This window comes from Xiphias gladius, chromosome 20 (assembly GCF_016859285.1).
Source record: "Xiphias gladius isolate SHS-SW01 ecotype Sanya breed wild chromosome 20, ASM1685928v1, whole genome shotgun sequence".
NCBI lineage: Eukaryota > Metazoa > Chordata > Actinopteri > Istiophoriformes > Xiphiidae > Xiphias > Xiphias gladius.
Genome location: NC_053419.1, coordinates 16,505,511 through 16,527,468, shown reverse-complemented (window position 1 = coordinate 16,527,468; position 21,958 = coordinate 16,505,511). Strand labels below are relative to the sequence as shown.

Sequence of the window (21,958 nt, the reverse complement as noted above, 5' to 3'; positions counted from 1 at the left end):
GGAAGCATCTGCATTTCCTTTTGTGGGTCCCCGGTAATTTATGGAGTTTTTTTTATTTTAATCTGTCACCAGGCTGTATGTCAGTCATGTTTTTGAAAGGTTTGTCACATGACAGTCAGAAGTCAGCTTCTTTTTTTATTATCACTTTTTAAAAAAAAGATGTACTTCCAAATTTGCTCACGCTAGTGTGGACACGGCCTCACTCAGTCAGACAGACAACCGCTAATAAAACAGCAGACAGCAGCTCTACTGCTGCACCAACTTCGGTTACTAGGAGACCAGAAGACGCCTACTGTATCTAATATCTGTGTGTGCCTTTTGTGTTTGAGTGTGTGTGTGTGTGTGTGTGTGTGTGTGTGTGTGTGTGTGTGTGTGTGCTTGTAGGTGCCAAGTGGGCATGTCATTATTATGTACAAGGAGAAAGAAACAGAAATGCAAAGAGAAAGAGGGGATGGGGAGAAGATGAAGGGGGGAAAAAAAACAAGAAGAAAACAACTCTTTCAGCGATGGATCTACTGTAAGATAAAAGACTTCAGAGCAATTAACCTGCTGGAGTGGAAACAGACAGAAATAATGAAGATGTTCTGAATAATTCACACACTGGCCAGTTGTTTTGTGTTTATTAATTCACTTTTTACTTTTCTTTTGTTAGGAGACTTCAAAGCTCAGCTAGTACAAGTAAACCAGAAATGGTATGTTGAACTGATATGCTTGCAACAATACTCTTAATGAGGTGAATTAACTGAGATCTCAGCTCAGTGTAATTATGGAGCCTGTTCTCTTTCTTTTGGCCTTGAGCCACGGCACATTCTTTAACAGTTTCTGTGCTGCTGGGTATACCTATCATGTTTTACAAAGTCTCCGGCTGATGGTATAAATCAGTCACATCTTGAAAGAGAGAACTGGGTTGAAAGGTGAGGCGCTGCTGCTGATCTGCTCTCCGAGTTTCCTCCCACAGTCCAAACACACAAATCGGGCCAACTGGGGACTCTGGATTACTGCCAGAGGTTCAAGTGGCAGCGAGTGGTCGTATGTTTATCTGTATTACCACTTGATGGACTCGCTACCTGTCCAGGTTGTTGCCCTGCGGAGGTTAAACATCCACTTTTATCTAACCTCTGTCGGAGTATAAACTGCACCACAGAAGAAACGTGGCTTATGGACAGTTGTGAGACATGAGTTGTTTTTACAAGTGCACTTCTTGAATAAACTCTACTCTGAACCTATTGTCCGGTTAGCAACCAAGCTAACTAGCTTCCTAAATAACAGCACTAGTTTTGAGAGTTATCGTGACTGACTAGCACCAGCGGGTTCCCAGCTGGCTAGCATGTTAGCAGTTAATTGACCAATGACAGTAGTTCACCAACTAGCCCTGCGGGTAGTCGCCAAACTTCTAGCACCCCCCGTATATCACCAAGATGCATGGATGAACTATGCTGTGCCACTTTCTGATGTTACCACGCTCTTATACAAATAAATGAGTTCATAAGCAATAAAAACCACCCATCAGTTCAATACATGAAAGGGTTGTGCCGCTACAGCTTTTAGTGGGTTATTGACAGATTAACTTAAGCTATATATTGCTGTGTAACTAAAATGCCTTTGTTATGCTTTATTTTAGTATTTCCCTGATAAATATTTCATGGATATTAAAATAAAACAAGAAATAATACACCGTCCTAGGAGTTGTCTCCTACTTTTGGTCTCTCAAAACAAAAGTTACACAAGGCAGGTTTCCATCCAAATGTTTAACAAATTTTAATTTTAATTTTGAGAAAATTGGGAAAATAAAATACGAATTAATGCGCATCTCTGTCCACTAACATTGTGAGTACATTAAGAGTCAGTTTGTCTAAATAAACAGTTAGTGGAGCCAATTTTTCCAGTTGTGTGAATTTTAAACCATTGTAGAAGAAGAGGACGTAACAAGATGACATGAGTAAAAGAGCGACAGCCAAAGCTCAAACAGTGAAAAGCAATCTAGAAAAATGAAAGAAATATGGGATTCACTTTTCTTTAATGTATTAATTTAAGGAACGTTACAGTCTCCTCATCACTTCAGCGGATGTTTAAGTCACATGCTTCATGTATGTCATGATTTATTCACTCTGTTTCCATTGCACTTTGCCATGCTTTTTCTACCTCAGCCCGGCGTAAAAAATTGGATATTTTGACGTTTACACTCCACTTTTTTTTACACGCACGTTGAGAATGTGCATTAAAAACAGGTGGCTCGAAACCCACCTACAGACTCACTGTAATCTCTTCCTAGCATTAATCATCCAGACTGAGGCTGGCAGTGATACAGTATGTAGGATAATAATCAAAGTCACATTTAAGTGAAAACACAAAAACAAGCAAATAACAACCTTACAGATGGTGGTTGCCAATATTCACTCACAGCTATCCAACAATGGCAGGATGGGGGCACAGTGTGTTTTCGTGGCTGTGTGGGATGTTTTTATGTACAATAGCTATCAACAAAATAGACATTACAGCAAGCAGAAAAGGAGGGTAGATTTAAAGGATGTTCACCTACAATGAATCAACTAGTTGATCACGCTCTCAAAAAAAAAAAAAAAAATATATATATATATATATATTATACGTAAAACCCCCGAAACGCAGTATAATTTAGATGGAGAGTCTTAAGCAATGCTTGGAACTTGTGGGCGTATGACACTCACCAGCCAAAATCACTCTGACTCACACATCACAAGTATTCACACAATGCCAATACTAATAGAGATTGGACATAAACAGTTATATTTAGGGAATGTAGCATTGCCACCGCCTAACCCTCTGACTCATCCTAGTCCATTATTAGGCATATCAGGTTATACTGACTTTTAAACAACTTTTTTCTATCTCCTTAAATGTCAGTGACTACTTTCTTACCCATAGTGTGTATTATATATAAGTGCAAACATGACTCTGGGTATGTTTATATGTAAAATGATCAATGCAAATCCACTTACATATTTAATCAGCATTGCATGCATTCTGCTGCTGTGTGAATATAAGTATCGACTCAGGCTCTGAATTGGCAGATACCCAATTTTAAAGGACTATGAACGGGATCGGGACCAAAATAACTGTGTTTCCATTGGCTGACAGAGGTGGACTGATTGCAGGTGTGTTCAGCTACCGGGGTATCAAATCGACTAAGCCTTTTTAGGGAAATATCCAATGGTCTAATGGCTAAATATGTCTGTATGTTCTTTGGGAGAAGGCTTTTGAATGTACCCGTGAGGTAAGCTAGGGGAGGTGCTGTAGAAGCAGGGGTTGCTATCGCGCTGATCATATGATCCATGTCTGCATTCGTAATCAAGCTTATTCAGATCTGATGCCGACGAGGATGCATGGGGGCTGAGCGGCACCCACTTGTGACAGAGAGAATACATTTCCAACGTAGCTCAGGTCTGTAGAGGTTTGGCAATGAAAGAACGGCGTATCGGCCACAGTCTTTATAGATGACGCTGCCAGTGGAGCAGTTTGCACATGACTGTGATGCAATTATGAACTTGCATTGGGAAACCTGAGGCCATTAACAACGTCTCAGCTGCACAAAACAAAAACAGTAATTCACACATATATGGAAATTATTTATTGATAAATGGATCAGTCAGGTGCGTAAATTAATTAAAATTATTCCGATATCTGAGGAACCAATTAATCATATAGTAATTTATCAAGCAAAACATATACCATCACAAAACAGACAAAAGAGAAAATTTGACGACATCACTTTGGGCTTTGGTAACGTGATACATATTTCTCATGTTTTTTGATATTTAATAGAGTCAATTAACAGTCAATTAATAAGAAAATGAATTAAGCAATAAATTTGAGAGACGAATGAAAAACTAAATGAAATTATCAGTTGCAGCCCTTAACTAAAGATAAATCTTGATATTAAGACGCATATGCACGGCAATTGGGGACAGTTGCTGTGAATAAAAAAAAACTGAACTGCAGTTGAACTGCAACCTGTTGGGCACTGTGGGGGAGTTATGATGCTATAAAATAGTACAAACTGGGGTAAGAGGGAGGCACACCGACACTCAACACAACATGTACACGTAGGGTTCAGCATGAGGGGGGGAATGTGTTTAGTGTTTGTTTCTGTGTGTAATCAGTGGCAGCAGTGGCTGAGGGAGAGTCGGCATGTCCACAGACAAAGCAGTACCTTGTACAAGAGTCCATGTGACCCAATGGCTGTGTGCTGAGCTCTTTTATGTGTGTGTTTACACACACAGTGTACTGAGAACACGCCTCGCACAGCACGCCACCTTACGAATCAAAGGACTGCTGGCACGCAGGCGGGTGGGTCTGTAAAAATAGGAGAAGGCGGACAGATGCAGCAGTTTTGATGAAGACACACTCGGGGTGAAATGTCAGTTCTTGCTGTTGTTGTGCTTCAGTGCTTTCCTTGATAAGCTGTCCTCAGACCCTCATGTACTTCTTAGTGTGTATATCCCTTTTTTTTTGGATTTTCATAAAGGTCTGAACCCAGTTCCCTCTACTTCTCTCTTTCTCTATCTTACAGTTTTACCCTCATCACATAACTTTCCGACTATCTGTCACAGAAGTTTAGGTTGCCTAGCAACAGGGTCGAGCTTGTCGCAGCAGGTTGCCCCAATGACAGTCGCTAGGCGGGAGCCTGGCAACAAAGACATCAGGTGTTACTTCCCACTGCTTGTCTGCGGACACTTCCATCGACCTCCAACGGCTGCAGTGTGTGTGTACAGTATGTGTGTGTTTACGTCTGCTCCAGTGAGCAGCAGAGGCTCTGCTGACGCTACCCATGTCCCTTTCCCATCTCTAATTATGCTGTGCACGTGTGTGCGTGTGTGTGTGTGTGTTTGTGTGTGTGTGTGTGTGTGTGTGCGTGCGTGCGTGTGCGCACGCGTGTGTGTGTTTGTGTGTTGATTTCTGCTTGAGTGATCGGTCACCGAGTGCAGCTCACAGCGGAAGCTTTGCTCACGCCAGCTTGTCAACCACAAAGAAAGACACACTTCTGGGTGGCTGGTCTGGTCAGGCTAAGAAATGACACACACACACACACACACACACACACACACACACACACACACACACACACATATGCCATTCCTCATAAATTTCAGCATTTAGCTGAGATGAACCTTGTAAGAGAGATAAAGGCAGTGTGGAAAAGGAAGGAAGAGTGAATGATCTAACAATTCCTATTTGTTTTTTTTTTTTATGTACATGAAATCCTGATTTCTTTTCGGTCTAGTTTTGGTGTTGGAAGTTTTCTCATTTTCCATATTTTCCCCGCTACCTCACCTTCGTTCTCCTTTCTTCTCCCTGTATGAATGTCCGTCTGTTGACATTGGCATTGTGTGTGTTGCTGCTGGCAGCAGCAAAGTGAGAATAGCCGACTGCAGCACACCTCTCAGCCAGGCCACTGCAAGGGCACATATGCTCCTGAACAACAAAGACGTCATGTTTCCTCGCCAAAAAGTGAGCTGTTTTAAGACCTGTAACTGGCATACATGAGAGTGTGCAATTCACATTTCTTTGGCAAAAACAATGTACTAAGTATGTTGTTGTTATGCATTTACTGGGCTGAAATGGCTGGTGCTTCACTCAGATACACTATTGATGATACAGTTAGGTCCATAAGTATTTGGAAAGTGACACAATATTCTGAATTTTGCCTCTGTGCACCACCACAATGGATTTGAAACAAAGCCATCAAAATGTGACTTAAGTGTAGACTTCAAGGGGTTTAACAAAAGTATCACATTAATTGTTTAGGAATTACAACCATTTTATACATAGCCCCTCATTTTCAAAGGGCTCAAAAGTTGTACAAACCAGCACAGTTATAAATATAAGGATTATTTTTAATACTTGGACGTAAACCCTTTGCAGTCAATGACTGCCTGAAGTCTGGAACCCATTGATGTCACCAAATGCTGAGTTTCTTCCCTTGAGATGCTTTGCCAGGCCTTTACTGCAGCCGCCTTCAGTTGCTGCTTGGTTGTGGGTCTTTCTGCCTTAAATTTGTCTTCAGTGAGTGAAAAACAAGCTCAATTGGCGTGCGGTCAGATGACTGACTTGGCCATTGAAGAATTTTTCAATTCTTTGCCCTGAGGAGCTCTTGGGTTGCTTTCTCAGTATGTTTTCGGTCATTATCCATCTGTACTGTGAAGCACCGTCCTATCAGTTTTGCAGCATTTGAATGAATCTGAGCCGATAGTAAGGCCCTCTACACTTCATAAATCATCCTGCTAACTCTATCAGCAGTCACATCATCAATAAACACCAGTGACCCAGTTCTATTGTCAGCCATACATGCCCATGGCATAACGCTGCCTCCACCATGTTTGACAGATGACGTGGTGTGCTTTGGACCATGAGCCGTTCCTTTCCTTCTCCATACTCTTCTCTTCCCATCATTCTGGTACAAGTTATTCTTGGTTTCATCTTTCCAAAGAATCTTGTCCCAGAACTGGGCAGGCTTTTTTAGATGGTTTCTGGCAAAGTATAACCCGGCCGTTCAGTTCTTGAGTCTTACCAGTGGTTTGCACCTTGTGGTAAACCCTCTGTATTTACATACATGAAGGCATCTCTTGATTGTAGAACGACAATGATACGCCTACCTCCTCGTGAGTGTTCTTGACCTGGGAAGATGTTGTGAAGGGTTTTTCTTCATCAAGGAAAGATTTCTGTAATCATCCACTTTAGCTGTCCTTCGTGGTCTTTCGGTCCTTTTGGTGTTGCTGAGCTCATCAGTGCATTCCGTCTTTTTAAGAATGTACTTAATTGTTGATTTGGCTAATCCTAAAGTTTCTGCCATCTGTCTGATACCTCTTTGGACTGGATATTAAGAGTTCCCATGAACAGCTACCAAATGCAAATTCAACATTTTGAATCAACTCGAGATGTTTTCTCTGCTTAATTTGTCATGAAAGGGAGGGAGCAGAACACACCTGTTCATGAAACCGATTGTCAGTCAATTGTCTGATTACTTTTTGATGGTATAATTGCAGTATATCCTAAATGGTAAATGAAAAAAAATTTTTTTTTTAAACCCCTTAAATTAAAGCTGAAAGTTTACACTTCAACCACATCTTGATGGCTTCACTTCAGATCCATCATGGTGGTGTAAAGAGGTAAAATTACAAAAACTGTGTCTCTGTCCAAATACTTATGGACCTAACTGTATATTGTATGTTCATTTTATGATAGAGCATTTAAAAAGAACACATTTTGAGCCACTTGGTCTCTGAGTTTTTGCAAACTAATGTGTGGCAGTATTTATCTGTGTCTTTACTGTATATTGAAATTGTGGAATGATGTGATGGCACTATATAATTGTGGAAAAATCTGCATCTTATCAAGTAGTTTTTGTCTATGATTGAATCATTCATTGTCTCCAGAAGATTAATCTCACTGACTTTTGTGATTCCTTGACTTTCCCTCTAGCGCCACCATGAGATAGCCATTTTGCTTTTTTAATAAAATGTCTTGATAACTGTTGGATGAATTGTCATAAAATTTGGTACATATATTCATATGTATTAATAACTTTGGTGATTCCCGGACTTATCACCACTTCATCTGGTCAGGTCATATTCTTAATTTGTCCAATGCTTTGGTTAATTTGCTAAAGACATTCTCATCAGCCTCAGCGGTACTTAGTGATCAGTACTAATTAATAACAACAATAATACTAAAACAAATACTAATACAAATACTGCTGCTGCTACTACTACTACTACTGCAACTAATAATAATAATAATAATAATAATACTAGTAATTATAACAATTATAGTAATAATAATAATAATAATGATACATTAATAATAAATAATGACTATTCATACAGCACAAAGTTACAAAAGTGCTTTACATGGTTAAAACAGGATTAGATCATTAGGAAACTGCATTTAGGCAATAAAATAGGACATTTAAAATAAAATAAAAAAATACTCAAAGAATTGAGTAAAATTTCCTAAGTATAAGATAAAAACAATAACAACAGTAGAAAAACAAAACAAAACAAAAAACATATAAAACAAGACTGGAAATAAAAACAGTGTACTACCAATTAAAGAAAGGCCTTTTTTAAATAGATAAGTCTTAAAAAGTGATTTAAAAGATGTCACTGACTGTACAAGTCTCAGATTTTCAGGCAGGGACCTACAGAGCTAAGGGGCCTTAACTGCAAAAGCTCATTCTCCTTTAGTCTTGATCCGGAATTTAGGAACAGCCAGAAGGGTCCCACCTGAGTATCTGAGTTTGCACCCTGGCTTTTAGGGGAGCAATAACTCAGCAATATAACTGACCCGTAACCAGTGAGGAAAGGCCAAAACAGGGGTGATGTGATCTTGTCTTCTAGCATTTGTTAAAAGCGGAGCAGCTGTATTTTGTACAAGCTGAGGCGTCAACCCTGGATACAGTGAATTATGATAATCAAAGTGAGATGATGTCAAAGCATGCATGACCTTGTCAAGATCTGGTCGAGAGAGAAAAAACCTGATTTTTGAGATATTTCTCAGTTGATAAAAAATTGACTGAATGACTTTTGTTATTACACTCAAGTTTCTGGCTGCAGGTTTTACAAATGTAGACAAGGAGCCAAGATGTTTTTGTACATCTTGGCTCACAGGTTTCTGATTTTTTTTTTTCTTCACTTAGCTGGAGAAAGTTTTGGGACAACCATTATTTTATTTCAGACAGACTACATAGTGAATTATGAAAATTGGCCCCTTCACTGGTCTTTAATGGGACATAGATTTGTATGTCATCTGCATAACAATGGCATTTAATATTGTGTGTATGAATGATATTCCCCAGTGGCAGCATATATAGAAAGAACAGGAGGGGGCCAAGAATGGAGCCATGGGGAACACCACAGGTCAGCAGGGCCGCTGAGGAAAAGGCATCACCGACCACAACCGAAAAAGTTCTGCTTGCTAAGTAGGACTTGAACCTGTCACTTTTCAAGGAGATTTAGTATGATCAACATGTCAAACTAAGACAGTGACCTTGGTAACATTACAACTGCTAAACATCAACATGTTAGCATTGTCATTATGAGCATGTCAGCGTGCTGACTTGAGCATTTAGCTCAAAGGACTACTGTGCCTATGCACAGCCTCACAGAGCCGCTAACATGGCTGTAGAAGACTCTTAGTGTTGTTTGATAACAAATGAAAATATTGCTAGTGCAGTCAACCTGTGTCAGATACATATGAGATTGTCTGAATACTTTTCTGGTGTCTTGAATCACGACAGAATGAAGCAGATTGCTGTGCAAGGATCAACAAAAATTACACGTGATTGTGGGAAAATTCGGGCATCAAGCTACCTTGTACAGGAAAGAAGTTAAAACTATCTCACCATACTGGCATATTACTGGTTTTATACATACTGATTTTTCATTTGTTTCAAGAAAATAAGACTTTTAGGTCTCAGTAAGTGAAAAAAACACTTTTTTGCAATGTAGTAGACATACCTTGGCACTAAAGTGTACATCAAAACTGATTTAGAATCTTATTCTTGCTGGAATTGTTCTCAATGATATTGGTGGTTGTTTTTGAGAAATGTGTGGATCCTTGAGTCTTTTATAAAGACTCTGGTTATAAAGTATTTGCAATATAATATTGTTGAATGGAAGTGCAGACTGAGAGGTGCTTGAATTTGCTTATTAATCCTTTTTAGGCTAAATAGATCCATCCACTGTGTGATGGTCCAAATGAATTAATAGGGATACCTTCCATTCACAGACAAAGAAACTAATAATTGGTTGATTTACTGAGTCAGCAGGTCCTCCATGAAAAGGGCCACTCAAACAGTTCATTCAGGAAAACAGCAGGTCATGACAGAATTTCCTCCACTGCCAGTCCAGGAAGCAGGAATACAGCTTTCCAGTTTCCGCTCTGGTTGAGATCACTTTTTACTGTTCCTCGAAAAACCCATTTTTATCTGTGCATTTGTGTAAGTGAGAGCATGTAGGCTGCTGTGTCAAAGCACTAATATTTTTAGGTGTGTGCCAGTCATTAAGTTTGTACCCTTTCTTTGTATTCTGGTGTTTTATTGAGCCGGTGCCTTTTTTAATATCAGTACTTACATTATGTTACATCCTCCAATTGTGAGAGACAAAGGTCTTTTTTTTTTGTACTTTTAACTTTATTATTCAAGTATGGGGTCAATAAACAACACAAAGTGAACGACAGCAAATAATCTAGGCTGTCTTACTTTAGCCAGGACAACATATAATGCTCAATTTGTTTTTTATAAGGGTAAAATGAGTAAGATTCAATACAGAGTACATGGCAGAAACTAAAAATATATAGATGGAAAGGACACAATGATTTAATTTTGAAGCAGCCCCAAAGAAAAAGGGGTAATAAAAGTACGATTAATAAATAAATGTAGTCCAGAGATCTACATTAGAATCAAAAATCAGTATGTGATAGCCAACTAAAATGTCTGATGCCAAATATAGTTGAGCTAGAATCTGTTTTTTGGGGAGTAGAATAAACTACTGTGCAGTAGCTACTGCTGAGATGTAAAGGTCAGGAGAGTGAGCTAAAACCACTTCGTAGCCCACAGTTATTGATTTCTCCCACAGCAAAGCGTACTGCAGGAAAACATCTGGGGATGCTTCTGTGTGTTTTAACTCCACTTTGTTTTACACAATATCTGGCCTCTGTACCCTTCGGACCAAACAGAAGAGAATCTGCAGTACTCTCCTCTAGATAAAGCTGATCAAACACAGAAAGACTCACACTGTGCAGACGAGAGGGCATGCTGAAAAAAAAAAGAAAGGTCTAAAAACACAATGTGTGAGCCATCAGAAAACTAAAGCACACGAGACACATCCACGAGGAGATACTTGAACATAGGATCTGCTGGTGCTTGTGTTGTTTGTTTGTGGGAGAGTGGGTTTGAGTGCGTAAGCAGTTATCTTAATGTGAGTGTCCTCCCTCTTCGTCTTTGGTTCGTCATCAAGGCCAGCTGAGCTGCAGCCTGCTTTTGTCTGGCTCAAACAATGGACAGTGCTGGTGTGAGTCACTCTGCACACACGTACAAACAGATCCATTCATCTATCAATGCAAGTAGAGAAAGCGGGCAAGCCACAAGTCATGATATGGTGCCCTGTAGCATGCATGATTGTATTTACTCCCTGCACCTAACATTTATTTTCATTATCTATTAATCTGGGGATTATTTTCTCAATGAAGTGATTCATTGTTTAGTCAATGGAATATCAATGTCACAAAAAGATGAGCACTTGCTTCAGGAAGTATCTGGTTCTTTGATAAAAAAAAGTCAAAAGGTACAAACCTGTGAACATAAAAAAATTCAGGGTAGATATTAACTTTGACTCCGAAGTAGGGTTGCAACTTAAGGCTATTTTTATTAATCATTAATCTGCTGGGTTTTTTCTTTTTTTTTTGGATTAATCTATCAATCGTTTAGTCTATGACACATCAACAAATAGCCAAAAAAGGCCGTCATAACTTCAGAGCCAATGCGATGTCTTTTTTTTTTTTTTTGAACCAAAAGTCTAAATACCCAAAAATATTTAGTCTACTGCCCCAAGATGCATTTTGGCAAGACACATCCAATTACCAAGCACAAAAAAATACTGTTACATGCCCCCCTAGTAACCAGCTGAAACGAAAGATTACAGTGCTGGAGAAACAGATAATACAATCTGCAGCTCAAATCAATTCACTTTTGGATTCATGCTCAATTTTGTATGAATTCAGCAACCATCCCAATGCTTTGAATTTGCCGCTGACTTCTTCTCCATAGCAACGACGGCTGAGGCTCATGGGTATTGTAGTATTTTCAGCTGTTTACCATGCCTCACTGATCGACAAAGCATGACTTCTTAGAAAGAAAGTCGAAATAATTAAAACCGGTGGCTAGAACGCAAATCTATATGATTGTTACATTAGTCAGGGGAGTCACGTGTTTCTGTGTTAGGTACAATTAAGGATATTGTTTAAAGAAAAATGTGGGAATACAGAATTGGAACAAAACAAGCAGATCCTCCCTCTTCGCAATGCTACAGTCCAAAGCCCAAATATATAAATTTACTCTTATATGTAATAAAGAAGAGCCAACAAATGCTCTTATTTGAGAAGCAGGGAACTGGTAAATATTTGGCATTTTTTTTGCTCAAAATGATTAATCGATTATCAAAATAGTATACAGCATAATTTCGTTTAATTGATGAAGTCATGAATCCTTTCAGTGCTAGTCTGTATGGTTAACTTTTGCATAGATTTTGGTTTGAAACCTACCAATTAGAACAGCCGATATCAATCCATATAGCCTACAGTTCTTTCTTTTACTCATCAGTTTATAAGTCTCTTCTTGCAGTCTCTTAATTTTTCCCCTTACGTATCACTGTGTTTGATAATTATTACCATATTGTTGTAATGTGATCTGGTCCGAAATTAGAGACACAGCGACTGTATCTTACCAGCGTAGGCTCCAACAGCATAGCCAACCTACAAGATATTATCCCTCAGGGCTAACATGCCTGTTCAACTGTCTGTTTTCACTGCACAGAGCTAAATTAACCGTGATGCTAATTGTCAGCCAGGGCCGGCTGTCTTTCTTCCATCATTTGCATTTATTCCTCAATAGGCTCCCCCGTACTGTCCCAAGATTCAGTCACTTCTATATATATCTGTACATTTCCTTACTTCATCTCCTCTTATATTTATTTCACTTCGCCTGTCACCATTTCTTCCAACTTACTCTTTCCTCTCCCTCTCTTCTTCCACTACAGCAGCTGAATACATTTTCTTTCCTTTTTTTTTCTTACATTGCTTTTGATGCACGAGTTGGTCTATTACTGTGTAATACTTTCCCCATTGTCCCCGTTTGTATTGTGTTAAAAAGAGGAGATTACACGTGTTGTGATTATAAATTATACGAAACCATTGTCATAAATCCATCTGTCATGCACACAACAGAGAAGAAGAAAACAAAGCTTCTCTGGGTGTTGATGGCAAATTTAAAGTGTTTCACCCTGTCAAATGCATTTGAATCTTCAGACACATGGGATTATGTTGATTAATGTGGACGAGTGCTGAAGGACGTCCTATAGGTTCTGGGGACGGGGTCCTCGGTGGGGAGGCAACCCCGGCACTGAGAGCTCCCGTTGGGATGCCCACAGTTGGGGAGCCCCAGGCATGTGTCAGGGCTAAACAAAGGCAAATCAGTGGCCAAGGACGTGCTGCAGCGCACACACAGCGCTGCTAAAATTCTGAAGTGCGGTCTGTTTAATGTGTGACGATGTAAAGGCGAAGACATGTAAATGAGGAGTTCCAGTGTGCACATGTATGAATTGGTAGTATAATGACCTACTGTGGTGCCAAGATTAGTTACGCAGTCTCTCTGGTAATGGCAGAGGAAACTGTGTGCGCCATTGTGTTTCTTTTTTGATGTTGGAATATCTTCATGATACCACATTGGCTCCCATGTGACTGTGCTGAGTGAGCAGACAGAAAACACACCACAGTTTGTTCCGTCACATCTTTTTTTTTTTTTCCTGTTAGTTTATTTTTCAGTTGCTTAGAAAAACAAAACAAAACAAGAGCTCACAGATGACCCACTATTTCCAATCTACTTGTCTGTGTGCCAACCGGAGCCTCGTTTTTTTTTCAATATTCATGAGAATATGCAAATGAAGGTGCGTTTCATTCAATCATCGAGTAAGTCACGTGACCCGGGCAAAGGGGTCTAAGGGCACGCGGGCTGGGGAGGCTCCAGCGCCACAGACGAGGGGGGGGGGGCGATCCCACCTGCACCCATCTGCTGTGAGAGTGAGCCACTCTTTGCATAATGGAAACTGACCGATGGGGTTTTTTTTCTTTCTTCTTTTCACAAACTAAAACACGGTAATACCACACTTACACACTTGCCAGCAAGCTAGGTATCACAACAGTTTCAGATGTCTTGAAAACCCACCAGAACGGAAAAATTATATATATAAATGAGCTAAATATAATTTAAATAGAAACCTAGAAATAAAATAAACAAAAGACAAAGAAACAGTGAAACAAATCACATCTTAAGCAGACACACTCACAGATAATTAGGCTGCACCTCCAAAAACATTTCGGAGCTTTATATCACCCTTCTCATCTAACTAATCTTCTCGGGTGTGTTTCTACCACACAGGATCTTAATTCTTGATGCAAGACAGAGAAATAATATAAAAACACTTACAACTGCCCACAGAGATTCAATGGGAAACTGAGTATGTGTATGCATGTGCATATGTGCATGTACGTACTGTGTGTGTGTGTGTGTGTGTGTGTGTGTGTGTGTGTGTGCGCCAAACAGCCAGTGTCTCCCTGTGTAACATCTCTGATGCACTATCCCGCTCTATTTCAATGTTTTTAAATACTTGTAAATATACTGTATGCAGATTATATATAGAGCCCATTTACAAATGGTACATGATTGGCTTGGTACGTCAATATCATAGTACACACGTAAGCTGGAATAAGGGTCACATATGAGAAGCTAATGAGGTCATACAATGTGATTTTCTGCTTTTCATCACTGTCATCTTCAAATACACAGGTTAATAGTTGTCATTTTTGTCAAAAACAAAGCAGGATCAAATACAGTCGATATTAAACACTTGCAAAATGTCCACTGCAAAGAATGGCTTGAGTAAGAGAAAATTTTGAAGAAACCCATCGCTTCTGTTTCTCTGTGCGCCATGCTCCTTTTTTTGTTGTCACATCGCTTTTTTCCTCTTCAAATGTGTTTTTTTTTTAAGCAACAGAACGATGTGAATAAGTCCAACTGTTTAGTCCTCACCCTGATCCCTGCTGCCTCAGGCCCTGCAGGCCCCAAAGCAAGAGAGCTCCTATAAAAATGGAGAATTGACAAGGCCACTAGTCCATTAACACATCCTAAAATCCCTCACTATGCTCAACCCATTTCTCTCATTTGAGATTTTTCATATTATATTACCACAAGCACTGATTCAAATTCAAACTTTTGCTTATTTTGAATTTTTTTTTTGAAAGAAAATCGCCTCACGACAGTGCAAAACAAATCAAACCTGTGCAATAAGGCCTACCACTACAATATCTCATACATACATTTTATCATAAAAACAAGACTTCAAAATGAAACAACAATAATAAAAACAATAGCTGATTAAAAAAATAATATAATAATATCAATGATGTGGACATGCACGACTTAAAAGAGGAGAAGAGACATTCTCCTGTAGGACAAAAACAAAAGAATTATCAGACAGCAGTATCTGTTTTAATGCTGTTCTAATTCTGAAACCCCCCCCGCTATTGGTAAGACTGGCCCGAGCTCGGGGAGCAGGGAGCCCGGGTGCCAGAGGGGAGTGTTAGGAGTGTGTCGTCTCACAAGGGCTCAAACGGCCATCTGCCACCCTACTCTAGCCAGCCTGATCCTTATCCTCAGTCCAGCCCAGCCCAGCAGGCCCACTGTCTCATCCCCACAAAAAGGCTTCCTTTGGGGGGTGTAGTGGATGGGGAGTTGGCGGAGACAAAGGCAGGGAGGGGCTGTGGGAGCCGGGGAGCTCCACACCGAGGCCCTTTGACCTGGTCCCCTGGCTCGGCGGGGCAGACGGCCCAGACAGACAGCACCGTGTCTGCTCCGTGCCTCCTCCTCCTCCTCCTCTCTTTTATCAGCCACACAGACCCCAGGGGCTGATGGAGAGACAGAGGTGGGGGAAGGAGAAAGAGACAGAGGGAAGGGGAGGGTGGCGGGGCAAATGAACACAATGAAGAGACTGACACGGACTACCCTGGCCACCCCCTCCCTCCTTCCTCCATTCATCTTTGGGTACAGATCTCTCTATTCCCTAAGGACAGGCTGCTGCCCTCTCTGCCTCTCCTCTGTGTGACCCTTCTCTTGTCTGTTCCCTCCTTTACCCCTCAGCAGCCGCTCCAACACTCTGTGTGGCCAAGCACGCCTCTACTGGCCATCTATTCACTAGTCTTTTCTCAAATCTGTGTCAGATAGGCTTGTTATTGTTTGAACACCAGATATAGTGTTGCGTGGATGGCTGAAGGCTACCTGCCTGGTAGCTGGTGTGTGGTTTGTTTGTGGCAGTGGTCAACTATCTTGAAGAAAGTATCGAATTGTATAGTTACATTCAGTAACCACGTGAAGAATTAATTTATTTCGGCAAGAGAGTGACGTTGTTATTAACTTCCTGTTTTACGGTAAAACTAGAAGAGCAGATTTTTGCGCAACTGAAAAATGTCTCCTCTCCTCCCAGGGGAGCTGGCACCTAGGCAGTGGTGGTGAGCTTCTGGATGGTACGGTTGTAGTATTGGGTGGTGAGAGCCTCCAGGGGGCTCCAGCGGTGTGCATGCAGCTCTATGACCTCCATGAGGAGAGAGCGGGTCAGCTGAGATTCGGCCGGACAAAGCATCTTGTCCCTGACGGCTGCCAGGAGCTCTGTCATCATCTGGGGGAGCTGCTCTTCCAGGAGACGCCCAGTGCTCTGCAACTGGTGGAGAGAGAAGGGATGGAGGGAGGGAGAGAGGAAGTAAACAGGCAGGAGGTCAGAGAAAGTGTGTGGGTCCCTTACTGAGAGCAAGACACAACGTCTGGCACCTTGTTACTGTGGATACAGTCGGACAGCAGAGGTTCACACTCCCTCGGGCCATACAGCTGTGTGTGTGTGTGTGTGTGTGTGTGTGTGTGTGTGTGTGTGTGTGTGTGTGTGTGTGTGTGTGTGTGTGTGTGTGTGTGTGTGTGTGTGTGTGCCTGCTGGTAAATAATCAGGGCTGCAAAGGTTGTGGTTGTGTTTGTGAGCATCTGGGAACTGTTTGCTAACCAGAGCTCACTTGTCTTTGCTCTTTCGGTTCTTTTACAATGCGTTCTGCTCTTGCACGATGACCAAAATTTGATTTCATCTATAATAATACTTAAATTCACATGCATTACTTTATTATTCATAACCCTGAGTAGAGTGGCAGAGATGGTCAGAACACAAATTACTTTAGAATATCAAAGAGGCAGTCCAGACTGCTATAGCTCACACACCGGTTTTTTCAATACTGATTTAAACCTACTCAAATTAAATCTGGGAATTGGCTCTTTAATGTAGTATCCCTTATTTTATTTAAAATTGAATGTGCTGAAGCTCAGAGCCTGGAGCACAAAAAACCTGTAACTGTCTAAATATTTGTATATATGCTGTATGTCTTTTGAGATGGTTGTAAACACAGCTAGTACAGTACATTATAGTGGAGATTACAACTATGCATTAAAATGAAAAATGGGCTTCATTGGTTCCAGTAGGTATATTGTGAGTATTTGTTAAACTAGATACATTCGCTCCGATGTTTTACTGTGTTTAATTTTGTCAGGCTCTTACAAGAATTTTACATACCTCCATGGAGCAGCAGAGGACTGCGTCTTCCTTAACGTCTGTGGACTCTAACAGCTACAAGGGACAAGAACAGACACTATGTGAATATACTGGAAAGCAAAGAGCTGCACAAAATAAAATAAAGTAAGAGAAATCAAAATGTAGTATAAGTAAATGTAGAATAAGTCCAGCATAGTGAACAAAATCTAACCAGGCTAGCAGATGTATAAATACTGTATTTGTATATTTGGATATAGGCCACACGGGGAGATTAAGCAAATGCAAGTGTTTGCGTGTGTTAATCAGTTTACAAGAAAAGGAAAAAAAAGAAAAAGACCTAATCCCGACTGTAAATATTTTCTACATTAACATTTTAAATCTTGGAAGACAACAGACCCTGTTTTCATGCTGACAAGCTAGCTGATCATCACACATCAAGGCTTGCTTTGTGCACACTCTGTATCCACACACGCACACGCACACGCACACACACACACACACACACACACACACACACACACACACACACACACACACACACACACACACACACACACACACACACACACACACACACACACGCACGCATATGGTAAAGTACACACACAGTATAGCTAGTAAACATGTTAGCTGGCTTTTCCCCCCATGCTGGCCCCATGCACAGATGGGCATACAACTGCCACTTTCAAACAATGCAGGGAGGGATGTCAACAACTGGAGGTAGAGCTATAGAGACAGAGCATGCAATGTTAAAATAGGGGCATTTGCTGTCAGATTAAAGATTAAAAACACTCCTTTTCCAGTTCTAGTTTTAATTCAATCCAGTTTCAATTCTCACAAGTCTGTTTCCAAAGCGGTACTCGGATTAACCTGAAGGAGGGAGGGAAATAACAGGGAGGTAGGGGGAGGTTGTTTAGATGGAGTAATGTCTGATTAAGCATTGGAAGAGTAACCTTGCTGCACAATGAGCAAAATAAGGTATAAATGCAGGGTACAGGAACATAGTTATGGCAATGGTAAGTGAGATCATGCAGTGAAAACACAAGAGACCAGTGTGTTTAGGAGCAGGATCTGTGATTGTAATGTGACTTAAATCATCCATAATTTCTATCGTTTTAATCTATTTTTAATAACAATAAATCAAATGACAATAATGTGGAGACAGTGTGAAAGGGGTCACTCGTAGTGATGAACATACAGAGAATTATCACCTAACTCTGCAGCCCCCCTCTGCATTTGCATACAAGCCGAATAACCCAGCCAAAATCGGTTTAATTTTAACAGTTTTAGTGTAAATCCATACACAGAATAAAATATGCTTAAATGCATGCTTCAAGAAAGAGCTCTAAGAAAAACACTGTCATGGAAACGATGTCAGAATCTTTGTAACTGAATAAGAAACAGAAATCACCACCATCAAATGCTAGGCTCCTCATTCAATACGAGCTGGCCTCTTATTTCCACAGTGTAAGCTTAATGGTATTCCACCTATCATTCAGGCCCAGCAGTTGCGCAGACGTCAGCTCCTCAGTATGCTTAGGCGGGTGTGGTGACAGTGTGGCTGTTTGATGTTGGAACACAAGTCTCGTCGTTCACAGAGTAGGAGAGAAGTGTGACAAGCTCATAATGAGTTCTCTGGGGAGCCGAGGCTGAAGTTTTGCTCAGTATTTTTAAAATGGTCTGATCTATACTTAATCTATCATCAGTTCTCCTATTCACTGCAACAGCTGTTTTCTCTGACTGTTCTCCAATGTAAAAGCTGTCCTCTGTCGTTCCTACTCCATAACAGACATCCCATCGCTCCATATTACCTTCATTTTGTAAGCAGTAAAGGAACATCTGCAGCAAAAACTGTTTCTGCGAGACTGCTGAACACTAAATCTGTCTGCTGAAGCTGAAAACAGTCAGCCGGATCTCTGATTAGTTACATCATCAAGAAACAAAGCTTGTTGCACTGGGAAACCTTGGGATTCTGTTTGATTTCCATTTACAGTATTTTCATTCAAACGACATTTTGATCAAGAACGTTAAAAGCAACAAAAACTAGGACACCTGTGATCCCTAAGTAGCACTGATGGAAGAAATGCACCCGACATGACAAAGAGTGAAGTCAACTCGAAAACCTCCTCGTTTGTTTAAATTTTCTGCTGAAGCTTTATCTGTCTTTAACTTTGACTTCATTACTCAAATGCATCTACATTTTTATATGTTAAAACCTGTCATGAGACTGCTGACTAAAAAAAGAAAGGATGTAATAGCCCTGAGAGGAAAACATGTTTCATCAAGATTATGACTACTTCAGCTTTAACCAGGTTTCATATAGTTGCATAGCAACAGCAGGTCTAGCATCAGGACAAGCACTTCCTTTAGTTACATTACATAAGACTACTCAATTACGGTTGCTCAGTGCTGTACTTTACTAACTGCTTAATACAAAAGCCTATAAACAAAACAAAAAGTACAATATAACACATTTACAGCTGCTTGATGCTCAGAATATCATCGTCTGTCTTGGACTGCGAGGGCCCATGCTGTCTTTTAAAGAGCGATACCAAGGCACAATATAAATAGCTTCTGATGTCACCACCAGACAGTGTAATTGCACGCTTTCTGCAGTGTGCAACTGCAAACCAATATCCTGATGAAGTCCTCTGTGGGCTACACACAGGTCATTTGCATCAATAAAAGATGGTTTTATGTTACAGAAGGTTAATAAGTGCTCTGGAACCTGCTCCTCGATTTTTCAGGACTATTAGGCTCTGCAGGACTGTTTCTCCTCAAGAAAGATATGTGTCTTAGTTCATTTTGTCTTTTTTTAAAGTAAGTATTAATATAAGATTTTAATAAGAACCCAGTTTTTTCATTATGTCTGTGCAGCTTAGCACAGGCTATGTTATACGTATTTGTATACCATAGTCTGGGTAAAAAATTACTTCTGATTGGCTAGAGTAGGTGTTCAACTGTTTAAGACACATGCTGTTAGGCTCGATCACTGTTCTAAATTTATGCACTCACCACAAACTTTCTTACCAACCCATGTAACCACAGCAACATGTTGAAACGGCAGAAGAGAAAACTTTTGCTTCAAAGACTTTGCATACCGAAACTACACTCAACAAATAAGTTGCCAATTTGATTTGCAGAAAAATACCCTTTAAAGATTCTCTAATCAATATTTTTATAAAAATATGGCGTGTAATGTGAAAGGAGTTGCTTGATGAATCTACCCAAAATTATCATCCAACTCTGCAGTTCCCCTTGCTGAGTATTTCTGAATCCTTCAGCCTGTGGTTAAGGTTCAGTCTCACCACTCTCATCAGCATCATTTCTAGATGCAGCAGACAGCTGGGTGTTTAATGAAACAACTTTAACAAACCCACTGTACACTACCAGCCCAGCAGAAAATAGGTGGCAAAGTTAGCAACTAGCCGGTGAACATATGGAGCATGTAACAGCTAAAGAGCCAAATGTTTTCCTCAGGAGTGAGTAAAACCACAAACCCAGCTAAACAAGAGTGAATATTAGACTTATGGTCAACAGGTGGCCGGAAACTGGACTCCAAGTGAATGTTAATGTTGCTCTGTCTGCTGGATGTGTAAATAGGCAATGGTTTGTTAACATGTTCGCCCTATCAATTGAAAATAGGCCATCTTTACAGCTTGTTGTAAATAAATAAATAATGATAATAGAAAAAAAATGAATCAAAATTCAATAAAAGAAAGTTTAATATTTCTGGCCACTGACCACGACGTTTAAGGGAATAAGTAATAATTCATTTTAGGGTGCCCTTCAATGCAGACCTAGTCAAGGATTATCTCACTTACTGTATTTATATGTGGATTGTGGCATTTAAAAAAACACTATTGGGTTGTTTGAGACGGTTCCACCATCAGAAGACTGAATATAAGAGCCTGTCAGTCATGAATGGAAGAGATCACTACTCACTAACTTGCTCTGTCTATACATACAGCTGTCATGTATACTCAAACACACTTCCTGGCACACCTCAGTTGTTACCTAATCCTACAGCTACAGAAGACAGCCGCTCTGCAAAATGTACTGCCATACACACACATGCAGGCACATATGCTTGCACATGAAACACACACACACACACACACACAGGTGAGCACACATTAAGGCACATAGCTTGTAGCTGGAGTCTGACAACTACATATTACAGCAGGATGATCAAAACAGCAGATGGATAAAAATCAGGAACAACGGCTCTGGGAAATAGAGATTGCTGAACAAGCATATGGGCCCGCAACCACACACACACACACACACGCACGCACGCACGCACGCACGCACGCACGCACGCACGCACGCACGCACGCACGCACACACAATTATAAAAATATTTTGACATTGTTCACAGGTGTGTTCTGACCTCAAACATCATAAGGCTAAACATGAAACTGCTGTTGCTGGAATTACGGATGTGTGTTTGTTTGTATTTCTGACTGGTTACTTCACAACCTTGGTCATGTTGCCCAGACTTTTAACAAGCCGATATAATGCCCGGGGGCATACGCTCAGACAGGGTGTGGATGGCGTTACTCGTG

At 40.5% G+C, this 21,958-nt stretch overlaps 1 protein-coding gene across 8 annotated transcripts in view; it reads right to left on the bottom strand.

Annotated features, from left to right (window-relative positions):
- Nucleotides 1-363: 363 nt before the first annotated feature.
- ctif (CBP80/20-dependent translation initiation factor) overlaps nucleotides 364-21,958 on the bottom strand; it is a 75,749-nt gene continuing 54,154 nt past the window's right edge. For 7 of the 8 annotated variants that reach the window (XM_040157697.1, XM_040157700.1, XM_040157701.1 and 4 more), the window contains 2 exons: nucleotides 17,412-17,465; nucleotides 13,543-16,523 (listed from right to left, as the gene is read on the bottom strand). In XM_040157697.1, the coding sequence (XP_040013631.1) occupies nucleotides 16,302-16,523; nucleotides 17,412-17,465 (276 nt within the window). In that variant the 3' untranslated portion in view covers nucleotides 13,543-16,301. Of the gene's footprint in view, nucleotides 378-13,542; nucleotides 16,524-17,411; nucleotides 17,466-21,958 lie in introns of those variants that run through there. The other variant, XR_005709706.1, reaches the window with a different exon arrangement.